The sequence below is a fragment of the Thunnus thynnus genome, chromosome 4, assembly GCF_963924715.1.
Source record: "Thunnus thynnus chromosome 4, fThuThy2.1, whole genome shotgun sequence".
Taxonomy (NCBI): domain Eukaryota; kingdom Metazoa; phylum Chordata; class Actinopteri; order Scombriformes; family Scombridae; genus Thunnus; species Thunnus thynnus.
Window position 1 is genome coordinate 4,754,005 of NC_089520.1, and position 23,981 is coordinate 4,777,985.

The 23,981-nt window shown below is 36.9% G+C and overlaps 2 protein-coding genes across 6 annotated transcripts; both read left to right on the forward strand.

Annotated features, from left to right (window-relative positions):
* The first annotated feature begins 770 nt into the window (after positions 1-770).
* Positions 771-11,352, forward strand: LOC137180959 (deoxyribonuclease-1-like). 3 transcript variants are annotated; one of them, XM_067586268.1, is made up of 10 exons: positions 771-893; positions 4,472-4,557; positions 5,230-5,324; positions 5,681-5,767; positions 5,877-5,989; positions 6,084-6,196; positions 7,063-7,217; positions 10,043-10,139; positions 10,268-10,318; positions 11,241-11,352. In XM_067586268.1, exons 2-10 carry the CDS (start codon positions 4,477-4,479, stop codon positions 11,241-11,243), a joined length of 795 nt encoding a protein of 264 aa, XP_067442369.1. In that variant the 5' UTR covers positions 771-893; positions 4,472-4,476; the 3' UTR covers positions 11,244-11,352. The 3 variants fall into 3 exon arrangements, with proteins under 3 accessions (XP_067442369.1, XP_067442368.1, XP_067442370.1); XM_067586267.1 differs by lacking the exon at positions 771-893 and adding an exon at positions 2,884-2,963; XM_067586269.1 differs by lacking the exon at positions 771-893 and adding an exon at positions 3,609-3,627.
* A 4,282-nt stretch (positions 11,353-15,634) lies between these two features.
* LOC137180960 (deoxyribonuclease-1-like) lies at positions 15,635-23,320 on the forward strand. 3 transcript variants are annotated; one of them, XM_067586271.1, is made up of 9 exons: positions 15,635-15,992; positions 17,285-17,370; positions 17,511-17,605; positions 19,515-19,607; positions 19,825-19,937; positions 20,017-20,129; positions 21,361-21,515; positions 22,274-22,370; positions 22,499-23,320. In XM_067586271.1, exons 1-9 carry the CDS (start codon positions 15,986-15,988, stop codon positions 22,712-22,714), a joined length of 975 nt encoding a protein of 324 aa, XP_067442372.1. In that variant the 5' UTR covers positions 15,635-15,985; the 3' UTR covers positions 22,715-23,320. The 3 variants fall into 3 exon arrangements, with proteins under 3 accessions (XP_067442372.1, XP_067442374.1, XP_067442373.1); XM_067586273.1 differs by lacking the exon at positions 15,635-15,992 and adding an exon at positions 15,999-16,132; XM_067586272.1 differs by lacking the exon at positions 15,635-15,992 and having other exon boundaries at positions 19,518-19,607.
* Positions 23,321-23,981: the final 661 nt, after the last annotated feature.

The following is a 23,981-nucleotide window of genomic DNA, read 5'->3' on the forward strand; positions in this document are numbered from 1 at the left end:
TAGCTGCAAAATATATTAAGTCTTGTCATAATCTGAGAGAAATAAGCTCTGTAGTAAATGTTTCTGTGTGATTACATCTGTAAAAATGCCTTTTATTATATTGTATTAAATATTATTGTTTATATTTACATGTTATTGTATAATTATCAATCATCTGTCAATGTTTATAATTTTCTGTACTGCTTTGGCAATGTGGATTTCTGATCTGTCAATAAAGCTTATTTGAATTTGAATTTGAATAAAAAACAGGTTCTGACCATATTAAAGGCCGTTAAAGTCACGGATGTTGTTCTGCAGAACAAACTGCAGGTGTTTGACAATCGTTGCCATGGTTACCAACATAACACCAATTTACTGTCAATTTTATTGACAGCAGAAAAACAAATGTAATAATCTTTCTTATTACATGCCCTCTCACGCCTCTGTCAATCATACAGGTGCAGCGTTTTGGTACAAACAAATGTGCTGCCAAACACCCGCCCCACAGCACCAATGAGGTGGCCAATCAGATTGTAGGGATGGCACTGGCCAAACCTACAAGGGTAGGTAAGTAAGTAAGAGTGGGTAAGTAAAGGGAGACAAAAGCCAAAAAGGTTGGTAAAAAGCTGGTTTAATCTCTAACATTGTGTTTTATAAACTTATCATTTGTTTTTATTGTAAATATTAAAAGTAAAAAGTACAATAATCATGTGTTGCTTCACCAACACTTCTTTAATTTACCGTTTATCACCTCGAGCACCAAATGTTTTGGTTGGCAGACAGACTACCTGTCTCTCTGATTTTAAACGGACTGTTTTCTGCAGAAACTCTCAGACACAGTTTGTCTGCTGACAGAGTATCAACCTCTGCTGCTCTCTGCTGAATATTTAACTTTGCTCTTCTCAGCCAGATTGGTGAGTTGTTATTTTTTCAGTTTAGTTTAGTTTTGTGTCTATTACAGCTAGTTCCCTGTATTTCAGTGCTAAAATACTTGCAGCAATTTAAGTGTTAATTTAGCAGCACTGTGTTATTTCCCAGCATGTGATGTGAGGTCAGTTTTAGCAGAAAACCTGATGGATATTTATAAAGCTGTCAAACTGTTATGTTGGTGCAACAACATAACACCAGTTTACAGGCTTGTTTTAATCTGAGGAGACTAACATGAAGTGACTGGATACGTAGCATGCATCATTACAGAGTTAGTGTGAATAGGATTTTTGGACAAAGTAACAATGTGTTTTATCATCATTTTATGATTATTTTGATAAGCCAATGTATGTTATGGTTTTATTTATGTACGTATTTATTGGGACCATGTACAGTGTTAAACATAAATGTTAACATTTGATGTACTGCACCAGAGTTAGCTTTAAAGCTAATTTTCATCTGCAGTCTCTTACAATTAAAACATATAACAGCACAATTATTAACAGTACAAAGCAAAAAACACACAGGACACGTAATACAAAGCTGCACACGACAGCACATGACATACACCCACAATGTCAACAAGAAATTTAGGGATGATATGAAGACCGATGACTGACACAGTAAGCAAACGATACCTTGTTGATGTGCGATCAGAAATAACAGAAACATAGATGAGAGAACAGTGCAGTGTCAACAACAGCACAATCAGCACTTCTATGTGGAAATAACAGGCATCTGATTATCTGGATTAAACACCTCTAATAACCTCTAATAATCATAACCCAGAAGTTACAGACAGTGAGAGGAGGGATGTGGGCCTGAAGCAGCTCTAGAGTCTGACGGGGCCCCTCTGAACAGCTTTCATTGCCATTATGTTCCCAAGAAAATGATTTATATTATTCTATCATTTGTTTTTTTTTAAATTTATTCCACTTGATTTACTTAACTTTAATCAGTTTCACAGGCTGGTTTCACAAACCTTACCAAACAATTTATTTAGTTTACATTCATATAACCTCAAAGTGAATAACTATCAATCATCATTTATCATCATTCATCATTATCTGCTCCTCTTATCGCTGTCCTGCTTTCTTTTCTCTTCCTCTTCTTTCTTTCTCTTTCGTTTCTCCCGTACAGATAACTTTCTATTTTGCTTAAACGTTAGTAAGTTAAACAGTTAGTTACTATAAACATTAGTCGCCGTGGTAGCAGAGACACTAATGAGATGGGGCCCCTTAGGGGGGGGTTTCCTCGTCCTGGTTGTCGCTGCATTGGTACCGCATTTAAGGGGGAGTCCCACTTTTTTTTCTTTCAATTCAGTCAAAGCATGGACATGGAGAACAAGAGGGGCTATGAAAGGTAGGTAAGAGTAACATAAGATATAAAACATACAACAAATGATTTATTAATGAATAAACATTAATTATTAGTCATGGGGGACAGGGGTTTCATGGCAGGATGCTACATACACACATGCTGAGACAGCATGAGTCAGCCCTCAGGGCTTCTGTCAACCATACAGGTGCAGCATCTCGGTATGAACAAATATGCTGGCCAAACACCCGCCCCACAGCAAGGTGGAAGCCAATAAGGTGGCAGAAGTTTTGGGGTGGCATCTGGGGTAGCCAATCAGATTGTAGGGCCCCTGAGGGCTGACACACACTGTTTCAGTATGATGGAATCCCCCTTAGCTGCGGTAAACTGCTTTTTCTGTGACTCAAAAGCCAAAAAGGTTGGTATTTTATAAACTTATCATATGTTTTTAATGTAAAATATTAAACTTGAGATGTAACTGTCAGATAAATGCAGAGTAAAAAGTACAATAATCATGTGTTGCCTCACCAACAGCAGTTTTTGGGCAGCTTTTTTCTTTAATGTACCGTTTATCACCAGACTGTGTATTTGCGCGCCAAATTTTTGGGTTGGCAGATAGACTTCCTGTCTCTCTAATTTTAAACTGACTCCTCTCTGTAGAAACTCTCAGACACATTTTGTCTGCTGACAGAGTATCAACCTCTGCTGTTTGCTGTTTTTCTCTCATCTCAGGCAGATTGGTGAGTTGTTATTTTTTTTAGTTTATTTAGTTTTGTGTCTATTACAACTAGTTTCCTATATTTCGGTGCTAAAACACGTGCAGCAATTTAATTGTTAATTTAGCAGCACTTTATTATTTTATTTTAGTGGGAAACCTGCTCGATTTTTATAAAGCTGCCAAACTGAAAAAAATATTTTTGTGGGCTGCAATAATGAAAACATCATGTTCAGGTTTCATATTTATTTGAATTATTAAATATCTCTTTTAAATAATTTCTTTATATTTGAACCAGGGCACCGCTTCTCTTTTCTTCTTCTTCTTCTTCTTGTATATAATATGTATTTTTTTTCTGTTTTCCTCTCTTGCTTCTTTTTTTCTTCAAGCGTTCAGGTGTCGATGTGATAAAACAGAAAATCCACTTATAGAAGTAATGTAAACCATAAGAATTTATATCAATTCATACACACGAACATGTTACTGTATGTATTACAGACACACAAATTAAATATGCACATGTAGACAATTTTCAATGAAGCCTTGTGATAAAAATGTGCTTTCAGAGGCAATTTAAAAGAGGATACTGATTTTGCAAATCTGAGTTCTCCAGTTAGTTGCTCCGGAGTCGTGGTGTCTTAAAGTCTTACACAACAGTTTCCTGCATGATGAACTCAGACTGTGAGCAGGTCAGTGTCAGTAACTCAGAGATGTATTTTAACTCAGTGATTTTTAGTGTGTATTTATGAGAAATTAGAAAATCCTTTACCTGAAAAATGTTTCAGACGTTGCAAATCTCTCTCTAAAGATGATTAATGAGGAAATTAAGTCACGGTTTGGAACTAGAAGTAATTCCACATCATGAGTGGCCGTTTCCTTTCCACTGAATATTTCCTGATATGATAACACGGTGCAAACATAACATTGTCCACTTGATTCCTGTTTTGTCTTTTAACAGCTTAAATTAAATTAGGTCAATCAGGTCTAAATGCTTCGCTCATAGACACTGAGGACAATCTCCCAGCTTTTGTTTCTGGGTGGAAACAAACAGAACCAATTCAAAGTCTTTAGGGCAGCCCTTCATACCGGGGCGGTGACATGCAGTTCATTACGGAGGAGATGGGGGGGGGGTATCATTTCCAGTAAAGCGTGACCTTGACAGAATGTAAGGGGCGTGGGTTCGTTAGTAGCCGTTTTCCACTGTTCTAGCAACTTCTGAGCATTTAGAAATACCCAGACTTTGGTAGGCAGAGATCTCCGATGTCTGGTATCCTGAGACGAGGTATAAATGAACTCACCTCTCTGCTATATGCATTACATGAGTCTGCATTAACAATCAATAAAATGACAGTAAGCTAAAATCTCTTGTCTCATGTTTTCTGGTGCAGACAAAATTATTAGCTGATTAGCTGGAGCTTTTCTGCTTTCTCTTCCTTCTTTTTAATCCCTCTTCTTCTTTCTTCTATCCCACGTTCTCCTGCTCATATAATGTTTTTTTCAAACTCTGAACTTATGTGAACTTTGTTCTTGTAGTAAAAATGAAGATTGCAGCCTTCAATGTCAAGAAACTGGGATGGACAAAGGTCAACAAAGAGGATGTGCAGACAAATCTCATCAGGGTAACTTACTATGCTGGACCAGAGTACATTCATTATGTTTGCATTTTCAAATTTTCACTATAATGTTTTAGTTTTATTTCATTTATTTTTTTTATTTTTTTAACCACATTCGTTTTCAAAGTGTGTTTTTGTTTTCCACTTAAAGCTGGAGTTTGGGACTTTTGTCTCCCCCTTCTGGTAGTGACAATAATCACAAAAACACTGTCACCATGCAGTAGACTACTCCGTTGCTACTGTTGCAGATATAAAATGGTCACACAACCTCTGTGAAATGATTCAATTCGGTCCGATAACATTTAGAAAGTCTAGAAGCTGCAATGATTAGTTGATTAATCGATCAGTTTCCAACTTTTAAATTAATTGCCAACTATTTTTATAATTGATTAATCATTTAGACATTTTTTAAGGAAAAAAGGATTCCAGCTTCTTAAATGTGAATATTTTCTGGTTTCTTTAGTCCTCTATGACAGTAAACACAATATTTTGTCTACTTTTTTCTTACTGTAATAATTATCGTGTCAGAATATCGGCTGTGAAAAAGGTCAATTGTGTTGCTGGTTTGTTGCTGTTCTCTATCCCAATATATTAGATTGTATTCTATTCTATATTTGTTCTGCTTTATTTTCATTATATCACTGACCTACTGTCATGTGTTGGCTGTGTATCTTGCAGATTATGTCTCGGTACAGCGTGGTGGTGATACTGGAGGTGGTGGATTCCACAGGCAGGGCCATGAAGCTGTTGCTCAGAGAACTCAACAACACCAGGTGAGCTCTTTGCACATGGACAAATACACAGTTTCCCCGAGGACGTCTTTGGACAGGCCCGTAAAAGCAAACTCAGAAAACTGAAAACAAAACAAAAAATCAAATACCTCTACACTGAAACAAAAAGCCCATAATTACTTTGCTGGTAGTTACAACGGTGTAACAGTGTGTGTATATTTTTATTATGTAAAGCCCAACTAGCGACAAGAGTTGAAAATTAGCAACAGCTATAAACTCTGTGCAGCACATCAGTTTCATGCTCTGTATTTGAATTATATTAAATTACATCGTCCCTAACAAATAAAATAAAACAGTAATAATAGTGTAACAGTTATTTCTGTTTCTGTTCCTGACAGGGAGAACAGAAATAATCCGTTTGCCATGATGAAGAGTGTACAACTGGGACGAAGCTCCTACAAGGAGCAGTTTGTCTTCTTCTACAGGTGGGAGATACTCTCTTATTTTTCCAGTGAATAACTCGTTCAGAGAGTATTTGTCATTTTCAACATCTCATCCTCTGTGTGTGTGTGTGTGTGTGTGTGTGTCTCTCAGAGAAGATGAGGTGGAGGTGGTTGACACCTACCAGTACAAAGACGATCAAGAAGGGGATGAGGACGCTTTCGCCAGAGAGCCTTTCATCCTGCAGCTCAAGTGTCTAAACACAGGTACTTGTGTGTGCATGCGTGCGTGTGTGTCTGTTTGTGTGTGTGTGTTCGAGCACATCTACCATATCTTAACTGGGTGTGTTTGTGTTTCTAGTTGTGGAGGACCTGGTACTGATCCCAGTCCACACCACACCAATGGATGTGGTGAGAGAGCTGAACGCTCTGGATGATGTGGTCAAAGATGTGAGGAGAAGATGGAGCACTGATGTGGGTTTGATATGAATCAAATAGATATAAAGAACAGTAAAAAAAATAATCAAAAGAATATTATTATTTGATAAAAAATATTTATGAAATGGTTGCTTTCCTAACTAAAAATCTACTTGCCCTTACAGATGTTTTACGCTCACATCCCTTAAAGCATTTCACAGAGGCAATGTGCAAGAGGCGGCCAAGTGCACAGTTAACAATAACATTTTTTTATTGTACAGCGTTATGGAATATAAAATAACAGATTTACAAATTAATATTAAATGATTCCGCAAATACTGTTGGGATGTTATTTTTCCTTTAAGTTGATTGTTTTTGGTCTTTTTTGCCTTTAATTGAGTTAGGAAACTATTCACTGTATATAAATATAGACGACATGAAGCCAAAACAATCTCAAGATGATTATCACCTTGTGCGCATATACTCTTTAGTAGAGGGGGTAAGACGTCATTGATATATATATATATATATATATATATATATATATATATATATATATATATTAAATGAAGTTCTTTATTTAATGAATTTTACATTTTGTGTACATTTTATTAATATTTATTGTTGTCTAGAAATCCTGAGTCACCACAAAAGCTTATCTTATATGGTATAGAATGAATTCTTGCTTCCATTATGATCATTGGCAGTGTATTGAGGCTATGGGTAAACAGGGGAAAGAGCTCCTCAATGAAACAGTACAAAAGAGTTGTTCATTCATTCTTGCTGAAAAGAGAACACCAATTATACCACTAGATATATGTTTATATTGACTACAGTTTTTCTTGGTTGTTATATTTGGTGGGTTGTTACTAATGATGATGTCTGTGATGATAAATTATGTTTATATATATATTTTTCTGCAGAACATTATGTTATTGGGAGACTTCAATGCAGATGGACGTTACCTCTCAAGTAAAAAGAAGAAAGGAATTCGCATCAGCTGTTATCGCTACAAATGGCTGATAGACGAAGATGCAGACACAACGACTAGTGACTCAAATGACCACACCTATGACAGGTTTATCTTTACATCTTGTTGTGTAGTTTTACGTTAACTGAAGAAAGGTAGGGCTTTCCACTGAATTGCAGCTTTCAAAGAGAAAGCTGACTGCCCAAATGCAGTGGGATGAAATGGTATGGTACAATCTTGTATAGAGGATATCCTGGAGGATCTAATAGAACTTACTGAGCGAGTGTACACAAAGTCACACCATCAAACCATTTAATATTTATAAACTAGGCACAAATTTGAGAATAATCTAAAATTCTCAAAGCTCAGTAAATTGTATTTCTCCAGTACCCTACAGTGATGGAAACGCATTGCTTTTTGTCCAGAGTTTTTAGAGTTTGTTTGTATAAGGACTCAAGAGGCTTTATGGCTGTTTTTTCAGCCTGCCCCCAACATGTGATGCAATAAGACATATGGGAAATAATCATAGCGTGCATAAATATCTTGGCTGCGTCCAAAGAATGACAGTTTCTAATATGTCTAAAATTTGCTACGTTGTACTTTATGTTTTTAAACGTTTTTTTAAAAATGTTTCTTAAAGTTCAAATTACTAAGATATTCAGTGACTATGTCAATCCTTTCACTTTTGATAAGAATATTAGCGTTAGGAAGTTGTACCATTTTTTTTAGAGAAAAACATATCTTTTGTCTTTTTTACATTTAGATTCAGACATGATTGATCAAGCCAATGTGTGATCATTTCCAATGCAATTGTTAGCTTAGCAGCAGCTGACTCAGCTGTTTTTCCATGTGTGTACACAACAGTGTCATCTGCATACGTTTGTAGTTCTACATCATGACACTGTTGAGGGAGATCATTAATATATAGGCTAAATAATAGGGGACCTAACACGGACCCTTGTGGAACACCCATTGTGCACTTCATGTTCCTGGACAGTGTGTCACCAACTTCAACACATTTTATCCTATTAGATCAATATGAAGACATACATGCCAGTGCTCTAGATGAGAAGTTAAATTTAGAAAGTTTCGATATTAAAACATCATGATTGACTGTGTCGAATGCTTTATGCAGATCTAAAAATACAGCACCAACTACTCCTCATTTGTCAAGTCTTGGTTTTGATGATTTGCTCTAAAGCCAAATTGCATACAATGTAGACCAAAATTGTTTGTATTAAGAAATGTTGAAGATGGTGTACATGGTTATTATTATACCTGCTAAACATTAGAATGTTAAAATTGTCATTATGAGGATGTTAACATTTATCTTAAACACACACAACTGGGTATAAGTCCAGCCTCACAGAGCTGTTAGTATGGCTGTAGACTCTTAGGGTGGTTTATACCAGCACTGCTCAGTCCAGTTGAATGGGATGCTGGTTGGTTTTCCTCCTTGGTACCTTGATATCTTTTAGAGGAAGTGGTCTCGGTCCAGTCCCAAACAAACTCTGGAGCAGTTTGTATGTGGTGGGAATGTAATCCAAACCTCCATCTGACCGACTACAAGGTGTGCTCTGCAAGTTTGAGCTGAATGGCTCCTGTAGCCAGGAGAGCGTTGCATGCTGGGATGTGGATGAGCAAATTTACTGAGTTAACTTATTGAGGTCCGACCTGGACTAACAACAAAGAACATTGTATTCTTGATATTTTTTGAAAACACCTTAGTCTTGTTTCAGAAACTTATTCAGGTTACCCACAGATCACACTGTGACCAGTTGAAGTGGAAATCAGGAATCACTTCTCTGATTCAAATCTCTTTATTCAGTTCAGTTCAAAGATTTTTAGCATTGAATTTGTACTTTATTTACTTTTTTCCTAAGCTAGACATCACAGTTCAAATGTACTTCAGTATGTAGTTAATGAACACATCACTGCTCATTTGATCCAACATCCAACACTGATTCTGACTGTTGCTAGTCCAAGATGTCACATCCAGTTTAGTACAAAACTATCCTTCTACAAACACTACACACACGTTTAATAGTTCAGCAGCCTGTTATGTATGACAAAGTCGCTAGATTATGGTTAATTGTTTCACAGTCTTTCAATGTGCTTTAACGAGAAGATAACGTACTGTGAATTCCGACTGAGCTGACAATGTTGCTCTCAAGTCATGTTTCCATCCAAATTTAGCACAAATTTTAATTTCCAAAATATCTGTGAAAGAATTCAAATTAATGCTAATTTCCATCCACTGCCATTTTTTGAATATTTGGAGTTGATTCGTCAAGATAAACAGCAGTTGGAGCTAGATGGAAATATGACATTTCTGTTTGTTTCATGTATTAATTTGAGGAATGTTACAGTCTCTTCATTTCTCTGCACAGATAAGATGTTTTCATCTATTGTTATTTTTCATCTTTTCAGTGGAGTGGAAGCGTAAGCGGACGTCTAAGTCGCTTGTTTGATGTACATCATGATTTATTCGCTATTTCTATTTCACTTTCTCGCATTTTGCTCTTATTCATACGCCAACTTTTCCACCTCAGCCAAGTGTAAAATCTTTTGGAGATATTTCAAGACTTTTTCAAAAGTTTACATGTTTTTTAAGTTTCCGCTCAGGTTATATTTATGTGCAAATTAAAAATGCAGATAAAAACAGGTGGATGGAAACGCACCTTCTGTCACAAGTGAGGAGCTCCACTGCTAAAAGCTACTTCAGTCACTGACAATGGTGATCCAGTCTAATCAGATCACTTCGAAGATTTGTTGATAAGGATTTGTTCAGACATGTACTGAACAACTCTAGTGAACTGTTTTTATGGGGACTGTTTCTTTGGTAGAAAGCAGTACACTAAAAGTATGTCTCTTTTGGGTGAATTGACATAGCCAAATAAATCTCTGACTGAGTCTGCACTTTCTGCCGACAGGATCGTGGTGACTGGAGATGACCTGTATGAGGCCATTGTGCCCGGTTCAGCTCAGCCTTTCAACTTCCAGAAAGCCTACCGCCTGTCTACTGCCACTGTAAGACTGTTTGGTATTTTACATGGAAATGTTGGACTAAGTTCAGCTAGAAAACTTTCATACAATAAAGTTTACAAATGCATTTCTCCTCCATGCTTCAAAAATCTTTATGAATTGTTTTCTTCCAGACCAGAGCCATCAGTGACCACTATCCAGTGGAGGTAGAGCTCATAGAGAAGGTATGTAGTGGAGGTAGAATAGGAAAGGTAAACATCTTGTTTTACTGGCACTGTATCAGTAATTTATAGGAATCTTTCACTTGCACTATATGGGATGAACAAAAAGAACTGAATACGTATCATGACTATGATATTTTGATATGATTTATTTTGTATATATTGTATATATATTTTTAAAAAATGAGGTACTTGTACTTTACATGAGTATTTCCATGTGATGCTACTTTATACTTCCACTCCACTACGTTTCAGAGGGAAATATTGTACTTTCTACTCCACTACATTTCTTTGACAGTTTTAGTTACTTTTCAGATGAAGATCTGACACAATGGATAATATAACAAGCTTTTAAATTACAACACAATGTTAAAGATGAAACCAGTGGTTTCCAACCTTTTTGGCTTTTGACATCTTACAAAAAGCAGAGTGTGGTCAGGGTCACATTTCACATGTCAAAGATTAGAGACAAAAAAACACAAACTGAAAACAGATTTGTGTATCAGAACTTTGTTTTTTTCTTCTTCCTCTCCCATTAATAATCTCACGACCCCTCAGAACGAAATAGTTGATACTATTAGTACTAAGTGGCATGAAATGTAAATACTCAAGTTAACTATTGCATATTTTTATTTATTCATGTGCTTAATTGTACTTAATTACATTCTACGACTGCCTGTGAACGTAATCCAGGCAACAATTACATTTCCTGTCACAAAGTAATTAGAAATTATTGGTATTATGTAAACATAGATTCTAGCAAACAAGTTTGCTATGTATTGCCCTAACCCTTTCATCCTTAGTTTTCTGTGGTCACATTTGTTGGGGCACTAGCATTTCAGAAACCTTTAAATCATTACAATAGGGGCTCTAATGATGGATGCTGATATCTGAAGTTAATGCCGATGATGTTTGTGTCTTTCAGTAAAATGACCTCTAACAGGACCAGAGAGCAACAGCTGGTGACTCTGACCTGACCTGATGAAATTGGAGGGGTGGGGGGCAGTTTTATATGCCAATAAAACTACTTTCTCTCCCTGAGTAGTGAAAAGGTTGCTTATTTAAAGACATTTAGTATATACATATTGTTTCTAAACAAAGAAGTGCTCATTTTAGCCGTGGAGTGGTTCAGAATGTGTCATTTTACCAACAAAGTGAAATTCAAATTTATAGTATTGTTCTATTGTGACAACAGATTTATGTTCTCATCAAAAACAGACAACATATCACATGATTTACACATGTTTCCTATGTATTTTCTTAGTATACAGAAATATATGAAGTATCACAAAGTTTATAATCTGATACAGGTACAGATCAGTGCTGAATACCAGAAAGACTGAACACTTAAAACATTCACAGATCTAAAAGTGTAGGTTCACAAAAAGTACTAATGCATGTATCAAATACATGACTTACACACTCTTATCTATATGCACGGCATACAAAATATAGTCTACAAAGCTGACATGTTAACACTTGTTATTCTAGTTACTTTAAGCTTATTACTCAATATACAGATCAGCTTAAAAACCAACTGAAGAAAATGAAGAAAAACAGCCACAGAGACATTTAACCATCAGAGATGAAAATAGTGACCAAAGAGACAGAGAGAGAAGCTGTATCTGACTCACATTATCTGATGTCTTCTTCTTTCTTTCATGGAGATGAAGTATTCATGTCATAACGTCCATTTGTGGCTATTGATCATCGTGTTTGTTAGTTAACAGAACTTTGTGGTTAACAAAGTTTTTGCTGATTAACCAGTCTAATATCATTGGCAACAAAGACAAACAAGCTAACTCTCTTGGTTGTTTCTCTGGTTGCTTCTCTCTCCAGCCTCCCCGGTGGCGCCCTGCCGCTGCTGCGCCGCACAGTCCACATCCATTCTCCCGTTAGCTTAACTAACAGTCCTTCCATGGATGTATAAAGAGTCCTTCAGGGCTGCTACAACAAACTAACTGTTGCGTTGGCTAACACAAGCAGCTATCTACTGCTGCTAGTCTACCGTAAAGTGGAGAGAATTGAAGATGAAATTTGGAGACTATCTTTGGACCAACTTGACGTCAATATTGCATTCTGGATGTTGATTGGTTAGGGAGGATGTCCTCCCTTGGAGCGTCATTTTACGTGTCTTGGCCAATCATAGATTAGCATGAAAAAAAAAAGAAGTACATTGAATTAATGTAAGAGATCCCGCTCTGAGGAGGACAGCAGGTGCCCGTCCTCCTCTGTCCCCCACCACCACTTCACACAGACTGCTCTTTCTCCTCCTGCCCTGCAGGTGTCGCTGTTGAAGCATTTTAACCAGAATTTCAATAATGGATTTTTTCCAAAGAGGAGAGAAAAAATATTTTATAAATAATACTGAGATTTGGTAATGGTTTATTTCAACCAAATATTCTTTTTTATATTTTGATCTCCCTCTTGCCTCTCAAAAATAGAGGAGGAACAACCTCCTCTGCCTCTATGGACCTACTCCCACTGATGCAGACGCATGGCAGAACGCATCTCATATTATCTCACTGCTTTCTTATTGGGCATTCACACTAAAAGACTGATGAGCAACAGCTCTGGTCGCTGGCTGCTCACTGCCTCTAGCAGTTGACGGCAGTGTCGCAGACATCACACTCAGTTGTAGCCAATATCAAGTTTGTAGTAGAGCTAGTTGGCAAGCCGGCCATGAATGAACTTGACAAGGATGATAAAATATACAATTTTTCATGTTTCACTGTTTATTATTTAGTAAGAAAAATGTACTTAGTCTAATTTCTATCATTTAAAAAATAAAAATGCTGTTTTACTTTCAAAACCACGTTGTCGGCTGAGTAGCTTATGGAATAAAGCATTATAGGCTAGTTTTGTTTATGTCACGGTAAACAAATGACGATGAATCGCACAGCTCTGGGAAACCAGAGACCACAATGATCAATTTCTCTTCCATTGTCAATATGGAGGGGAACAGATGTTTGATAGGAACTTTAGTACAGTGGTTTCTGTGGGAAGAAAATCAAACTCTGATCTGAAATTGGTTGCTGCTTCAGTGGCGTTGCTGCTAATTTGCATAAAGTTAAACTCTGCTCAACTTCAACTCTTGGCACTGGCATCCGTCTGCTCAAGCCCTTCATCGCTAACTTTAATTTAAAATGAACGACTGCTCTTGTCACTTATTAATCTTTGGGTGTGAGTGCACAGTTACTCATCATGCTTGTTGCTTAGGCTTTTCTGAAATGAACCAATCATGAAAACATGATTTTGTGCTCTCTTTGTCATTCAAATTGTTTTTACCTGACATGATGCTCAAGTGATGAGAGACAATATATCAAATTCATACATCAACATCAAAACACATTCAGTTGAATGCTAAATAACATATTTCATCAAGTAGAAAAGAGATTGAAAGAGAATGAAATGTAAAGTTTCAAAGCAAAATGAGACAAATAACAAGGTATATAACGAATAAGAAAGTAACACGTTAAGGGGAGTAGTCTTCAAATTACTGAAGAACTGTATATGACAGTCACAGTCTACCCTATGTTAGGATATGTTACGAAAACAAGTTTAAATAAATATGTCCATGCAAAAATTATAATCTTTTGCTAACAGTGATGATTGTTTGATGAAAATTGTAGATCAGTTTACTCACCATTTGCTTTAGTATTACAAATTTTTAACATAGCAATGTATTAGATATTATTCTCAGATTAAACTGAAAACAGTTTTATGTAAAAAGTAAAAAAAGTAGTGCTCACAGTGACAATGCTAATGTAAGATGAGATTTTTTTTTCTGAGGGTTTCTTTTGTAGATTATCGTATTTTGGTGTTGTTGTTGAGATGGTTTCCATGATTTGATTGGTGGTTCAAGATTTGTCAGTTACATATATCCTTTATCTACATTATGCATCTTGTCTGTGGTTTTTATGATAGTTTAGTTAAGTGATGTATCAAGTTTGTTGTTGGTGTTCTAGGGTCCTGTGCTGTTTTTGGACGGACATTAAAGTTCACACGTTCCTCTGATGATGTTGTCCCTGTGCTTTAACTTACTCATGACTGCTAACTTACACCAGCATTACACTAACAGGTATGTTCACCATCTTAGGCTGTGTCCAAAATCACTCCCTATTTACTACAAAGTCCATTAATATTCACCCTCTGCCCGAGAGCTCTTGATAACATGTCTTCATTTTGAGCATTTTATTCATTTGTTTTATTCATTCAACACCGTTCGAAACCTGCTCCTCTTGGTCCGAGTTTCCCAGCTGGAGCTCCGACTTCGAGAGCCGCCCCATCAGACTTTTTCAAGTAGGAAGTTGTCTGAAGAAGTGAAGAACAGTCTCACAGAGCCAATAGCAAGGCTGTAGACTGTTTCTATATATGTATGGGCTGAGCTAATGAGATTTAATGTGTTAATTAGTGAGCTTTAGAAGTAATTGTAGGGACTTGGTACTAGGTAGGAACCATTTACTGTATATAAATATGGATATTGTGTCTCCACTTCCTACTGCTATTCAAAAGTGAAGCCAAAATATCTCTTTTCTGGGAACTGCCATCTTGCTTGTGTTACATCATTGGGAGCCAGAGTCCCAGCCCAGATCGCAAAATTGCTGTGGCCCAGATCCAACCCATACCTAACACTTTCGGAACTTTCATCCGGCTCTCATACCATGTGGAATGATGACACTTGGGTGGTCCACTCCTGTTCCCCAGATTTGGGCCACAAACAAGCCGTATATCAACCAAGAACAAACTAGATAAACCAGAACTGGCCCACATCCAGAATACACATACCTGAAATCACCATATCTTTACTAAAAAAGGCCCACATTTGATTTGGGATATTTGTGCCATATTTGCTATTTTAAATGTGGGCCATTTCAGGCTTACATCCATTTTGTCCGGGTCAGAAGAAGGCCAGCAGTGCCACATCATTGCAGTCACCCACTTCCGTATACTATCTGTAACAGCTGTCGATCATGACATCACACCCCCTTTTTATATCATCAAAAACAAACTTATCAGAAAAATTAGCACCTGAACAAGCATCAGCGTGATGAGAATGACCTAAAATGACAGAAACCATCTTTGGGAAATATTTACTTGACGTGTACTTTGGTGTTTTAGTTTAGCTGATGTCTGCTAACATTGAGGAGGATTTATGACCTATACTGCAGCTAGCCACCAGGGGGCGATGAAGATGTTTTGGCTTCACTTTTGGGGAGCCGTCATGACGTCCATATCATCCATATTATATATCCATATTTATATACAATCAATGATAGTAACAAAGTTTGGAGGTATTTTTAATCTTTGGAAAGAGCCAGGCTAGCTGTTAACCTCTGCTTCCAGTCTTCATGCTACGCTAGGCTAAAAACATTCTGACTGCAGCTCATGAGTCTGATATCGATCTTCTCAGCTCACTCCCAGAAAGAAAGCAAATTAGTATATTTTACAAAATGTTGGGAAATGTCTTTATTTTTCATGAAGGATTACATTTTTTATTTTGATGATACTTGTCAAATAATATCTTTTCTTTTAGCAGACAGGTGACAGAGCAGCGTGGTGTGTGCGATGAAAGCAGAACATACTTACAGAAAGGAAGTGCTTACTGGCTCAGATAAAAGATAGTGAGTGTGGGATCTGTAATGGTTTGCATGCATCGACAGAATATACATGTCATGTGAGTATGTGTGTCTGTGTCTGTGTATGTGCCTGCACTAGGTTTGTGGCCAACAGACACTTCCTGTTTCTTGGAGGTTAGGTAGATAAAGCAGCCACTTACTGTTTAACTCTATCATTCTGCTTAAGTCAACCAGACCGGTGAGTCATTCTTTTGTTTGCTTTACTTTCCTACTTTTGTTAACTGAAAACTTCTCTCCAGCACTGAAACTAATTAATTGCTTTTTTGCTCTTTTTTTTGTGCAATTTTACACTTTATGACACCTGATTAAAGGAAACATCTACTAACTGTGACAGTATTCAAGTAAATCCCTCTTGCAGAAAACTGAATACTTTGGCAAACATATACATTTTCATGATAACGGCTGCAAAATGAAAATTGCTGTTTGTGTGACACTGCAGCAGCAATATTGTGGATGCAGAATGATGTGAAGCAAACTTCCAAAACTCAATTTTATAACGTAATGTTGCTTTTAAATGTACATTGTTAGTGACAGAAGCAGGCGCTGACCATTTTAAGTGTGATATATGAAGCATTAAGGTTTTGGGAGTCATAACAGTTCAGCCTGCTGTATTATCATTATCATTATAGTGTGTAAAAAAGTGAAAAACTCAAAGGTTTGATTTGAAAAAGTATTGTAAGCAACATATTCCAAAGTGCAAAGTGATGTTTCTAAAGCATCATAAAGGTTTCAGAAACTCTTTATAGACAGTGACAGTGACAGTGAAAGAAAATACAGAGAAAAGTCACATCATTCATATAACCTCTCAATTTGGTTTGTGTTAATTATTCATCAGATATCAAACTAACTGTTAAGTTTATTACCTCCCCTCCCTATTATCTCCTCTATTACCTCTGTGCTGTTTGCTGTATCTAATATCGCAAGTCCATAAAAATAAACTGTACAAGTGGAGCAAGACAGTTGACTGCCAGCTGACATGTTTGTTCTCAACAAAATGATCAACCACAGTGTTTCCTTTATTTTAGCTTGTCACACTTCATCAACCTCAGTTTCTTCTTTTTCTGCTGCAGCTCTCCCTTTTCTTCCTCTATCGGCTTTGTTTTTATCCACAGTATGAGCTGCACGTCCTTCATATTCATCCTCTAAAACAGTGGTTCACAACCTGGGGGTTGGCTGGATATTCAGAGGGGTTGTGAAATGACGGGACAGGATAGGATACAGAAAAAAAACCCATACAAAATTGTTGTTACAAAATTCTGTCACAGGCCAAAAAGGTTGGGAAATACTTATCTAAAACATCTTTCATCATCTTTTTTCAAAAAAAAAAAAGTCAAAATGAAGATAGCAGCCTTCAATTGCAAGAACCTGGGGACGAAGAAGGTCACAGACAAGACTGTCGTCCACTATCTCACCAAGGTAACGCCTTGATAATCATTTTATCAATATGTGATGTGTCCTGTCTAAATTAATCTCCCACAGCTAAATTTTATCTTCTAAATGCCCTCCTGGTTTGCTGCCTTTACTAATACCGTATGTTCATAAACAACATGTTCCAGATCATGTCCCAGTACAGTGTGGTGGTGATACTGGAGGTGGTGGATAAGAGCGGTGAGGCCATGGAGAAGTTACTTCAAGAACTCAACAACACTGGGTGAGTTTTCTGCACTGCAAAGTGTGTTTTAAAGACACATTTGAAAAAAAATGTCAAACTTGATCTCATTTTCTATTTTCCACAATATGATTTTTAACAGCATCTGAACTTACAGTTATCTGTACACTCCTCACACTTGTAGTATTTGCAAGTAGTCAAGTGTTTACTTGTGTGACATATTTGTGGTAACTACCACAGTGACTGTTAAGACTACAGGAGTGTGGAAGTCTATCAGATATGGAAGTTTTAAAATGCCTAAGCTATGAAATAAAGTTAAATTTAATACAAATGGTTATTTGGATTGTTATTTGTATATGTATGCAGTTACTTTGTCATAATTAAATGAAAAATGTATGTTAAATGACAATTACGTAAATGGCCTGAATGTAAGAACTGTGATTATGAGACGACGACCCCTTTCCAACACCTCTTATTGAAAAAAGACTTTTTGAAGATACAACACACTTTCACACTCATCCTGTTGGGGAAGTTTCCCTTAGATACTATTAATCCAAGAGGAAGACAGTCCTCATCCTGGAGGCCTTTCCTTTCTTAAAGCACAACATAAACCCCACATTTGTGCATAATTTCTTTCCTCTGTGGCAGAGAAACGTGTTACAAGAGCCTTCGGAAACTCCTGCAGGTTAAACTGAGCTAACGAAACACTTGTAGTGACTCTAACAGACTCACTATAAACACACTGGCAGGAACTACCCTGCCTACGAGCGTGACTGGCCCGTGGCGTAGGCCACATAGGCAGTTGCCTAGGGCACCAATTGAGGGAAGAGGCGCCAAATGAGTGAGAAGTGGGATTTTTTGTGTTTTTTTCTTACCAACAGGTGTACTTTTATACCACTTTTGGAAATACATACATTTTCTCCCATCTTAATGTTTTTCATGTCTTTTTTCCCCTTTAACTTACATGTGTTTTCATCTGGTTTAATTTTCCAAAGCCATACTGTTCAGTCAGTTTTTGCACAACGACCACCAAACACTCACTGAATGACACCTTGACCCCCACTTTCCTTTTTGTCACAGTCTAATTTGAAAGAAAAATTTTCTCTGTCTTTTGAAATAACTGACTTGACCTTTTGTTCTTTATAATCATATTGAGTATATGTATGCAACACAGAGCATGACCTGGATTAGGTCTATAACACTGGATTTGGAAATGGTTATTAGAGACTCTGTCTGTGTCACTACAAGGCTAATACCCAATTGCCCATGTTGGTATTAAAGCTAAGGGTAGGTGGGTGTGGATGAGGGGCCCAAAACTTTGTCCCCCAGTCCATAATTCCTAACAGCTGGCCTGGACTGGGAGGACTTTGTCTGTTCTTGAAGTACCATTGTGGTTGATTTTAGTGTGAATTCATATCTGAAGTTCTTGAACTGGAGGATGCACCTTTTTGGGGGCTCTGATCTAAATATTTTGAGGCTTCAGTCTAAAATCTCGCTTAGGGCACCAACATATTCAGGGCTGGCCCTGCCTATGACCTGATATATATTACAACTATAGTTTGTTTCATGGTTTGTTGACGTAGCCTCTGGAGCTGGAGGAAGCTTCCTGAAGCTAACCAATCAGAACAGAGTGGGCTCATCGGGAGGGGGGCCTTAAAGAGACAGGAGCTAAAACTGCCTGTTTCAGACAGAGGCTGAACTGAGGGGCTGAATAAAGAGCCAGTATAAGATAAATAAGGAGTGAGTTTTTTTAACTATAAATCATGCAAAGATATTCCAGTGGAACCCCCGAATATAAATATATGGAAATGTGCAGAATATGTCTACACAGAAATGCATTTTCTGTGTAGTCAAATATAATTAACTACACAGAAAATGCATTTAAGTGTGTAAGTGAGTGTTACAGTGCAACAGTTCTGGTCTCCTGTAATGTTGTTTCTGTTTCTGTCAGTAGTGACAAAAAGAAAAAGAGTCTCTACACCATGACCGCCAGCTCCCAGCTGGGACGAGACACCTACAAGGAGCAGTTTGTTTGTTTCTACAGGTGGGAGAGTCGAGGTCCAGACAGTAGCTCACTCAGAAATTAAAACCCATCATGGAATCATTATGTTAGTCCTGATACAGGGTTTTAAGTCTGAGAAAAATCCAAGTGTTGTTTATCAAACATGTTTCTGTAAGTTCTTATAGATTTCACATACAGTCGTCCATACAAACACATCAAAGTCTTATCACATCTGTGTGTGTTTGTATGTGTGTCTCAGAGAGGATGAGGTGACGCTGATGGCCACTTACCAGTATGAAGATAATCAACTTGGAGATGAAGATGCCTTCGCCAGAGAGCCGTTTATCCTGCGCCTCAGCTGTCCAACTACAGGTACGCGTGTGTTTCAATGTGTTTATTTAGTTGTGGTTTTTAGGGTGTATCAGTGTTCTGTAGCTGTGTATCGTTCCAGTTGTGAAAGACCTGGTGCTGATCCCAGTCCACACCAAGCCAGACGACTCGATGAAGGAGCTCGACGAGCTGCACGACGTGGTCAACGTCATCAGGGAGAAGTGGAAAACTGATGTAGGTTGGATAGTTTGTGTCATATAAATTAATAATTGGATTTGTTGCATGTCTGACTCAGAATTTACTGCCTGAAGCTGAGGAGATGCTTTTCCAGCTGTTACACTGAATGTTTATTTTTACGACGATTTGGTTTGGCGAGTTATGTTTGTTGGGATTTAATCAACAGCAATTATATAAGTCTTTATTTTTGGGAACTACATAACAGTGTACATCTTTCCTGTAGTGTTAGTAATTGTTTAGATTAGTGGGATGATACACCGTAAAAATAGCTCTGTTGACATTAAAGTAGACAAGTTCAACTGAAGAAGCTGCTTAACCGCGACCCAAAAGTACTTTTGATGCAGTAACTATCAAGTTAACAGTTAATGCTAAGAGTAACCAGCCTTACAGTTTTATAGCATGTAAAACAAATCTAAAGCAGTTTGGAAACCAGTTTTAGCTGATAACAGAAAGATTTTGAACTCCTGGTGTCATAAAGTGTTGCAGGTACGACAACACAACAAACACTGTTTAAAAGAAAAAGTTCAACATTTTGGGAAATATGCTTATTAGCTTTCTGGTGGAGCATCAGATGAGAAGAAAGCTCAGCACAGAGACTGGAGACAGGGGGAAACCCCGTGCCAAGCTCTGTCAAAAATAGTGGCACCTGTAACAGTTTGTCTGCACGAGAAGTGTCTCAGCTGCGTTTTTCAGTCGTCCGTCCCGCACGCGATGTGGTTTCTGTTTCAATCAATACAGCCGTCTACAGCTCGTGTTTCCTTTGAACTTTCACTTCAACATTGCAAACTGTTCTGCTCTCTGACAGTTCGTGGCTGTTTTACATTTCCATGATTAGGTGCACAGTATGTAAATGTTACTGTGAGTGTGATAAAAAAAGACCAAGACTGTGAACTTTATTGGTCTCTGGTTAGTTTCATTTTCATTCCTCACTTCTCAGAGCAGAAATAAGCACTTTGGGACTGAAGGAGGAGGAACAATCAAATAAGGGGACTGACATGATGTGTTCTTTGACACACACTACTTATTTATTATTATTATTATTTACTATGTATTTAAATTGATTATGTTGTTACTGGGATGTAAGCCGACTTTAGTAATTTATAGAATAATTTCATGTTTACATCTTTGATTACTTTATAATTAAAGTAAAAAGTGCCTAAACAGATATGTACATATAGGTTTTTCTTTGTCATAACTGCTAATGATATTAATTTTATTTCTTTTCCAGAATATTATGATTTTGGGGGACTTTAATGCAGATGGACGCTATCTCTCCAAGAGGAAGTTGGAAACGATCCGCATCCGCCCTGCTCCTTATCATTGGCTGATAGCTGATGACGTCGACACCACGAGTAGTAACTATAATGACAACACCTACGACAGGTAAAACACACATTTTTCTCTTTTTTTTAAAACATTTTTTTTAATTTGCACAGTAAAAACAAAGCAGCATAAACACAACAACGAAAGAGAAGAACCAAATTGTGCAGGTGAGATTTAGAAAAAAAAAACCCCCTAGAGGCTTATGGTAGTAATCTCACCTCATTACACATTATAAGCAAATACAAAAGTCATGTGATCCACAAAAAAAAAAGAAAAAAAAGAAACAAGCAACCACAGAATCAAAAGCAAACATAAAGTAGGCAGCAAAAAACCAAGCAAAGACACAAAACAGATAAAATAATGTAATGAGGGTGTGTGTGTGTTTTGGTGTAATGTGAGAGAAAAAGGCCAGTTATAATCAGATATGATCAGTTCGAATGGTTAAGTTTGGTTCATCAGACAGGTCCTGAGCTTGTTTTGAAATTCTTGAGAGAAGTAGACTGAAATGCAATTTGAATATAACTGTTCCACAGCTGAGCCCCCCTGTATCTAATAGAGAATTGACAGAGCCCAGTATAGAATATTGGGAGGTTTAAACATTTGGCATGTCTTGTATTATTAGTCGTGGCTTTACAAGGGAAGTGAAGCAGGCTGATACAAAATTTTAAAAATAAAAACACAAGTTTGGTATTTGTTTATGTTAAAAATTGTTAGGATCTTGAGCAGATTGATATTAGCATTATCATCCAAGTAGATTTTTGTGTTGTTTAAGTACTTTGTAGTTTTTAAAAGATAGTGATGTATTTTCTTGCAAACAGGATCGTGGTGTACGGACAGACCATGCTGGACGCCATCATCCCCGGATCAGCCAAGTCTTTCAACTACCAGCAAGAGTTCAACCTGACTGATGAAACAGTAAGACATGTTTGTGTTAATAAGTACAGCTTCAAACTTCTTAATAGAAAATAGAAATGACTGACAATTTAATGTATTTTAAAGGAAGAACACTGGTGTCATTACTCAAATTAATCTGCTTTTCTAAGACTCTCAGTATCAGCGACCACTACCCCGTGGAGGTGGAGCTGAAGATGGATCAGAAACACAAAGCACCGAGACAAAAGAGGGCAGCTCCTTCTCTTACAGAACCAAAGAAGAAGAAGGCTGAGCCAGCAGGAAGGAAGAAGAGGAGTACGACAACCAAAAAGAAGTCAACACAGTCAAAGAACACACCAGCCAAGAGACAACGTCTCTGCAAATGATATCTCGATATCTTGATATCAGTTGAGCAGATTGAATTTCAAGATCTTGCATCAATAAATCATCTAAAAGTCGCATTACTAGAGTTTTAACTCGCACTGCTTAAAATGATTTGGCTTCTTAAAGCTGAAATCTTTCCACACACTGCCTCCGTCTTCATAGGTGACTGTAACTATTCTATATACTTAAAGATGTAAAAATTGTATAAATTGTGACTTTATTGTCACTTTTAAGGTGGTCAGTGCTTGTGACAAGTCCATCAACATTTCTTTGTTTTTTATAATAATCGATAATCCAGATGAATGTATGTAGCAACGAGATTTTAATAAAAGAAAAAAACAAAACAAATGCAGTTTACAGACACCAGCTTTAAATGGAAATATCAGTCAGAATACAGCTAAAGATTAAAAGATAAAGGATGTTTATTGTATAAATCTTTCTTCAATTGTCAATGACAGTCATGATATTTTTTATATCTTTATGTATGAAAAACAAAGTCATTTCTATAGTATTTCATGACTGAATGTAAAGTTGAATTGATTTAGAAACTGCTAAAGCTTTGCTTATGTGTAACAGTTTTAATAAATAAAGCAGATTTTTATTTTAAACATTGTAGTTAAAGTCTCCTTCCACTCAAAAACATGTTTTTCCTCTTGTTCCTTCAGACGGATGTTGTTCTTTTCTCTGTGCAGAGTTTGTTTTCACATTCATCTGCAGTTTGAGTTTAACTTGTGTACCAACAAGCATAAGTTGTGACATCAAAACTAGTTTGGATCCAATCAACGTCTAGTATGCAACTTACACAAGTGTGATGTTGAAACTTGAAGCCTCCAGTGAACAAACACTGATAATGAACCTTACAGTGAAGATGGAGACATCTTGTGTCCAGACGTTAAACTTTCAAAATGTAAAATATTTCCATTTTCATACACTCATTTTTTTCAACAAGGAAGAAGGAGTAGATGTAATTTTAGGAATTTTTAATGAGGTAATTGAAGCTGATTGAGAAAATAAGATTTCAGAGTCTTTAAGTTAGGATTTTTAAAAAATCTAAATATATAGTAAATGAGTGCATTCACATATCGTATCTTCAGGATGATCAAAAATACTTTGATTATTCTTTTAATAAAAATTTGTCTGAAATGTTTTGTCCACCAAAAACAGTTTACTGTAAGTCCACCTATTCAACATTTAGGAGCAGCATAGAGACATTTAATGGTTTATAACACTATAATGTAGTTTTAAGCAGATATAAAGACATTTTAAATG

Bases quoted from the DNA above. Each gene is read 5' to 3' on its own strand.
- LOC137180960 (XM_067586271.1), top strand. The intron at 17,371-17,510 runs GTAACGCCTTGA...AACATGTTCCAG, and splicing joins TCGTCCACTATCTCACCAAG to ATCATGTCCCAGTACAGTGT. The intron at 19,608-19,824 runs GTGGGAGAGTCG...TGTGTGTCTCAG, and splicing joins CAGTTTGTTTGTTTCTACAG to AGAGGATGAGGTGACGCTGA.
- LOC137180959 (XM_067586268.1), top strand. From the start codon at position 4,477: ATGAAGATTGCAGCCTTCAATGTCAAGAAACTGGGATGGACAAAGGTC. The intron at 6,197-7,062 runs GTGGGTTTGATA...ATTTTTCTGCAG, and splicing joins GGAGAAGATGGAGCACTGAT to AACATTATGTTATTGGGAGA. The intron at 10,140-10,267 runs GTAAGACTGTTT...GTTTTCTTCCAG, and splicing joins ACCGCCTGTCTACTGCCACT to ACCAGAGCCATCAGTGACCA.